Here is a 5,693-nt window from a genome sequence, read left to right on the forward strand (position 1 = left end):
GAACCAGTATCGATAAAAGGAGGACACGATGCACAAAATGTTGGGGTTTTGACCACTTACCAATTTTTTCACATAATTGACAGACTCATGCTGAAAATGCTATAAATTTCACCAGCAACGCCGTGAACATCTTAACATCATTTGCTCACTGCCACGTTCATGACCCCACAGCCATTTGCCAAATCATGTGTTAGTTTAGTGCTTTTTTACAGTTCACCGGTAAGGATTGAACCCATCTTAATGGAGACAATAGGACTATATGAATAGGAGTGCTGGTCTGGCCTGGCTTTTCTGGCCTCCCAACAGCACTATCAGCCACAACAGCAGCATGCCGAAACAGCTAGACGCATGGACGATCAATAACAGCTCAACCATCCTTAAACAGTGTACCAGATTCGAAAATACTTCAAACGGTGGACACTGACTAGCCAGTGCTAACCAGCAGAGAATCAACACTACTGCAACACTTAGAGAGTCACGATACCAGTTGGACTTGTGCATCTCAAAAAATAAAACCACATAACGCCACATTTTGCATCTTCTAAAAGCTACTTGGTGAATTTCAATGAACAAGTTAAATTCTGCAGGTTTATCACCTCTAAAAGAAACACCACTGAATTCCAGCGAGCTAGATAACACTTTCAACATGTTTCATATCAAGGATGAGTAGTGGAAGATCATGGCATCCACATGGAACAAGATATCAGTACGTCGGTGGCCCAAAAAAGGAATGGAACTGCACCAGGATGTTATTTCTTCACCTTGCTGGCTGTCAAACAACTCCGCAAACCTGTGAATCAAACAATATTAACAGTCAATTCGACCTTCACTACTCATCAAGCAAAGATCAAAAGTTAGCGATTGTCAGCTACTTTAGTGAGTAAAGTTCAGTATCACGATCAAGGAACCTATTCCAGAATGCTCCCAAGCGAATCATTCTACAAAATGTCTAAAGACCACAGAAAATTTGGTACAGACGAAAATTTCGTACTTCCCCTTCTGTTCTTGACTTGCTCTTAAGGTTTTTAACAGGTCGTGATACTGAGCCACCAAAGACTATCGAGTCACATGTGGTGCACTTGTGTACTTTCGGCATATGAGCACAGCTAGTAGAACCATCTGGTTATCATTAGCATATTTTTGGCCATAGGCAGGAATTGTTAATAACAGTCCAAAACCTAGAAATTTATCAAAAAAATCCTGCTATCTTGCACACGTGGTTGTCCAAGCGTATATGACAGATAAAGACAACAAAAGTAAATTCCGGGTATAGACAAGGTACATAAGGCAGAAGTAATTCGCTGGTTACCACTGTTTTATTGTGAAAAGAAATGGGTACGGAAAACACAAAACAGGTAATATCGCTCCCAGTTCACCTCCTTGAACCCTGCTCTTAGATTCTATATATTAATTCTTCCAATTAGTCTATTCCAAACTTTGATCTTGAAAAACGTCCAGCATGAATATTGACTCACTAAATCGGACCTAAACCAACCAGTTTCCCATAGAAGGGGAAGGCCAGGTTCAGAATTTCATCAAAAGTAATTTGGTGAAACCTATAGAGCGACTAGGAATACCCCCTCTCTTTCACTATATATATATATCTGTCATCAGCCCACCATGGCATGGACAAAGAAATATCTAAATCTAAGACTGAGTTAATGAGAGATGAGCATGCATATTCTTGTTGAGTAAATTGCTACAACCAGTTAACCTTTTTGCAAAGCATTAAAGAAGGTGCTGTGAGTGGAAACACAACATCAAGTATATACTCTTAATTTCCTCAACTGACAGATATTCTGAAATGGATTCTCCTGAAGCCCTTAAATGTTCCAGTGAAATGGAGGGCGTATAAGTTAGCTTACATAGAGAAATATTTGCCCTGCCCTAGACATATTGTAGCAAGTAGCAACTGTCTAGCACTAGAAAACTGAAGAGACCCATGAACAGTGATTTCAAGAGGTAAAATAGGAGTAGGATAACAATAAGGAGCTGATGTTCTAGTTGGGCCTATTACTGACTATGAAGATGAAATGGAAGAGGGATAAAATAATAAACTGGAATTTTTGCTTAAGCTCAAAAAGTGAAGAGGACAAAATATCAAAGATGAAAGATTTCTGGCAGATGAATAGTTGAATACAGATAAGAAAATAGTCCAAATATTCACAAAGCATAGAAAAGGAAAATTATTGACTCTGCTGTTGCGTTAAATATGTATGCCAAAAGTGTAACTTTTTCAATAAAATGCAAAAAAGCTTTGTGTCTCGATGCGTTGACAGAAGAAATTTAACTACAGCCCAAGGAAGAGCAAGAAGCAAAATTACAATGCACACTGCCCCTGCTTTCACGAAACAATTTGCTATTCTATTAGCATGCACAGCAGGGAGAGGCAGTTTGGCAGTGATGTGGTGGGACCTCCTTTGACAAACAAAGGGATTGCATGGCAACACAACCAATAGGAAATAAGTCAAGAGCTGCTGCACCAAGGGATATTGAGGTAGAACCAGAAAATGGAGCTAGAGGGCATATGGCCTCATATGTCGACGATGGGAGGTGTCGGCATGTAAGGAAAGGATGCAGAGATTGGACATAAAAACAGGTGACCCTCTTGGATTGGTAGATGAGAAAGAAAACAGAAGTTATTATAAGTACATTCATATCCAGTAGGATAGATAATATGCAATTTGTTCAAACCGAAAGAAATATTGATCCAGACTGACTAAACCTTCACAACATTCGGAGGGTATGCATTTAATGGGATGTTGACAAGCTAAAATATATACATGTAGCAGAAGATAAATGTTCACCTGACACAACACATTAGCAGATCTAATAGGAGAAATATGTCATGCATTGTTCAACATCTCAGTTACATCATCTCTACCGCCAATTACCCTGCCTATGAGGAAAGAAGTTTAATAAAGTGATAAACGAACAAAATTTGTAAATAAAATACAGATTAAATAGATAGTGAAAAGAGGGTAACAGCTAGGTAAACCTTCCGCATTATATATTCGAGTAACTTGGGCAGATGACTAGCTTTTGATACAGGGTTAGGAATAGGTAAATAAAGCCATATCAACAATCAAATACATGGAACACTGCTACTAATCTCCTCAGTAGATCAAGGAAAATAAGGGCATATAGAATTGATCCCAACTGAAATTTCCATAATAAGTCAAGTGCACTAAATAAGAAAAATGCTCAAACTGAGAAAGTTTGGTGGCAAAAAATGAGAATGCACTTCAAAATATATATCTGTCCGCGTAGAAGATATAGAAACGTTACTTGTTTCTGTTACGGTACAAATTAACTGACGTGCAAAAGGATTCTTCAGAAAACTTTTACTAATTAAACCTTTGCTAGTTACTATTTCATAAGCTAAGATACACGCAGGAATAGCATGACTTGCTAAACATCCAAATGTCAAATCAAGTAACTCACATAATATTTCAGATTCTTTGAGTCTATGTTTAAGTAGTACTTGTTTTGTCAATTTCCACCTGTTAAGATCAGTACAACAAAGATCGACAACACATTGTGTAAACATTACTAGCGTATCTGATGCATATATAACAAAAACCACAGAACGATATTATTTCTTCTAGCACTTTCAAATGGTTCAACAAGATACCAAAAAAAACATAGGTTATGCAGCACACTGAAAACAAAACAAATAGCACGATTTACGCACAAATTGCTAACCCCACATAAATCACAACAACAATATTCCCACATTCCACGCAGAAAGATAATTGGATTTTCAGCATAGTATTTGAGATTGTAGGAGCCTGTGTTTTATAGTATATATGTTGTCAATTTCCACATGTTAAGATCAGTACAACAAAGATGTACAACACATGGTGTTAACACTGCTAGCATATGTAATACATATACAGCAACAAACACGAAAGCATAACTCCAATACTCCATGGAACGCATGCCGAAAGATAACTGGATTTTCTATTACTGCTGATTGAAAATGTAGTGAAGATGGATAATTAATTACCTGCAGCAAAGAAACTTGAGTATGGATACAATCTGGTGATGTGAACAGTTCCCCTAAGATTCTTGAAGTGCATCGAGTCAAGCTGGATCATGAAAATATCAGGCTCTGCAGATACAAAGAGCACGTTACTCTCCTCAGCATAGCCCCATATCATCACGCCTTGATCCTTCCTCCGAGGCAGCAGCAGCGAGAGGAGCTTGTCGAGCTGAAGGGTTCTCTGCACCGCCCATCCCAGAAAACCGCCATCAGAGTTGGACCTCATCGCCCACAGTCGCAAGCTGGGTCCTGACAAGATGGCGAGGCCTAGGCCGCCATCCTCTGTCCGCAGGACCTGGATGTTGGAGTAATCGTAGCCCTTGTACTGAGCATCTGCCGGCTTCTGGATCTCGAAAAGGCTGTGCGTCTCAGAATCGAACCCGAGGATGTTGCGTCCAGAGAGCAGCCAGTAGAGCGTGTTCCCGACGAGGGTGCTGGGCTTCACCCAGCAGATGCCGCCCGCTCTATCTGTAATTGGTGATGTGATCACGTTGCCCCATTCAGCGGATCCCGAATCGTAGACGCAGGCGAGCGCGTGGGTGCCGGTGGTGCGGACCAGGACCAGCTTGAATGCGCTGGAGCGGCAGTCGCCGTGGACATGGCCGGCTTCGCGGGATGCGCAGAGGGCCGCGGCGTTTCCTACGTGGTCGAAACCGGCGGGTGGGAAAGCCACGGTGCGGCGGTGGCGTGTGAGGGGTTCCCACACGACGGCCTGTTGGCGGACCACTTCGTAGAGGAGGGCGAGGCCGTGGTGGCAGCCGCAGAAGAGCCAGTCGTCGCCGCCGCGGCCGTGCGGCAGGAAGAAGCGCTTGGCGGGGATGCGGTCCGGCGGGTCGAGCGTGGGGACGAAGGCGACCCCCGTGTGCCTCTCGAAGAAGAAGCCGAGGAGCGGGGGTTTGCGGTGCTGGTGGGCGCGGAAGCGGCGGAGGAAGCGGCGGTCGGAGACGAGGCGGCGCCAGCGCTTGCAGACGAGGGAGGCGCGCGGGAGGGAGGACGGCAGCGGAGGGAGGCGGAGGAGGATCTCGCCGAGGAGGTTTTCGTCGTCCAGCGGGGTTCGGGCTGCCATGGCCGCGGAGGGAGGCGGGGGAGGAGGGCGATGGCGCCTGACCGACCGGAGTCTGCGGAGTGGAGGTGAACAGTGTCGGGTCTGTCACGCACAACTGGATGATCCGTGATGGACCCTTGATGCCACGAGCCCACGATGAGCTGCACGCAAGGCCCAAGAATAGCAACATGGCCCGCTATGCCAGCCCGGCCTGCCCGGCGCGTGCCGGATCCTACTCCGGTGACTTCCAGGGGCATGTACTATAAGAGCATCCCCACTCGTTTGGGCTCCCCACGCCCAAATCCGGCGAAATTTTCGTCCGGATTGGAGGAAGATTTGGCGTGGGGAGGCCCATTTTCCCAGCCGCGAGTCCAGGATGGATGCAACGTAATACGACGAATTCAGACAAAATAGGCGAATTCGTTCAAACATAAGCGAAATTTAATGATATTTAACATATAGAGGCGAGTTCGTACATAAATAGGCCGAATTCGGCGATTGACAAACTAATACTAAAACTAAAAGCGGCCTCATTCTTCGCCGTCTTCCTCTTCCGCCCGCGTTGCGGCGAGGAGGGCTGGTCGCGGATGACGAGCGCGCCGC

At 44.5% G+C, this 5,693-nt stretch overlaps 1 protein-coding gene across 2 annotated transcripts; it reads right to left on the reverse strand.

Moving 5' to 3' along the window:
* Nucleotides 1-405: 405 nt before the first annotated feature.
* On the reverse strand, nucleotides 406-5,189 carry LOC127295360 (uncharacterized). Of its 2 annotated transcripts, XM_051325301.1 has the most exons (3): nucleotides 4,010-5,189; nucleotides 2,808-2,899; nucleotides 406-790 (listed from the first exon to the last, which is right to left on the reverse strand). In XM_051325301.1, exons 1-2 carry the CDS (start codon nucleotides 5,109-5,111, stop codon nucleotides 2,847-2,849), a joined length of 1,155 nt encoding a protein of 384 aa, XP_051181261.1. In that variant the 5' UTR covers nucleotides 5,112-5,189; the 3' UTR covers nucleotides 406-790; nucleotides 2,808-2,846. The 2 variants fall into 2 exon arrangements, with proteins under 2 accessions (XP_051181261.1, XP_051181266.1); XM_051325306.1 differs by lacking the exon at nucleotides 2,808-2,899.
* Between the last annotated feature and the right edge of the window lie 504 nt (nucleotides 5,190-5,693).

Source organism: Lolium perenne, chromosome 1 (assembly GCF_019359855.2).
Source record: "Lolium perenne isolate Kyuss_39 chromosome 1, Kyuss_2.0, whole genome shotgun sequence".
NCBI lineage: Eukaryota > Viridiplantae > Streptophyta > Magnoliopsida > Poales > Poaceae > Lolium > Lolium perenne.

Coding starts and splice junctions, on each gene's coding strand:
- LOC127295360 (XM_051325301.1), bottom strand. CDS start 5,111: ATGGCAGCCCGAACCCCGCTGGACGACGAAAACCTCCTCGGCGAGATC. Junction 2,900..4,009: donor CTCAAGTTTCTTTGCTGCAG/GTAATTAATTAT, acceptor CTTTCCTCATAG/GCAGGGTAATTGGCGGTAGA.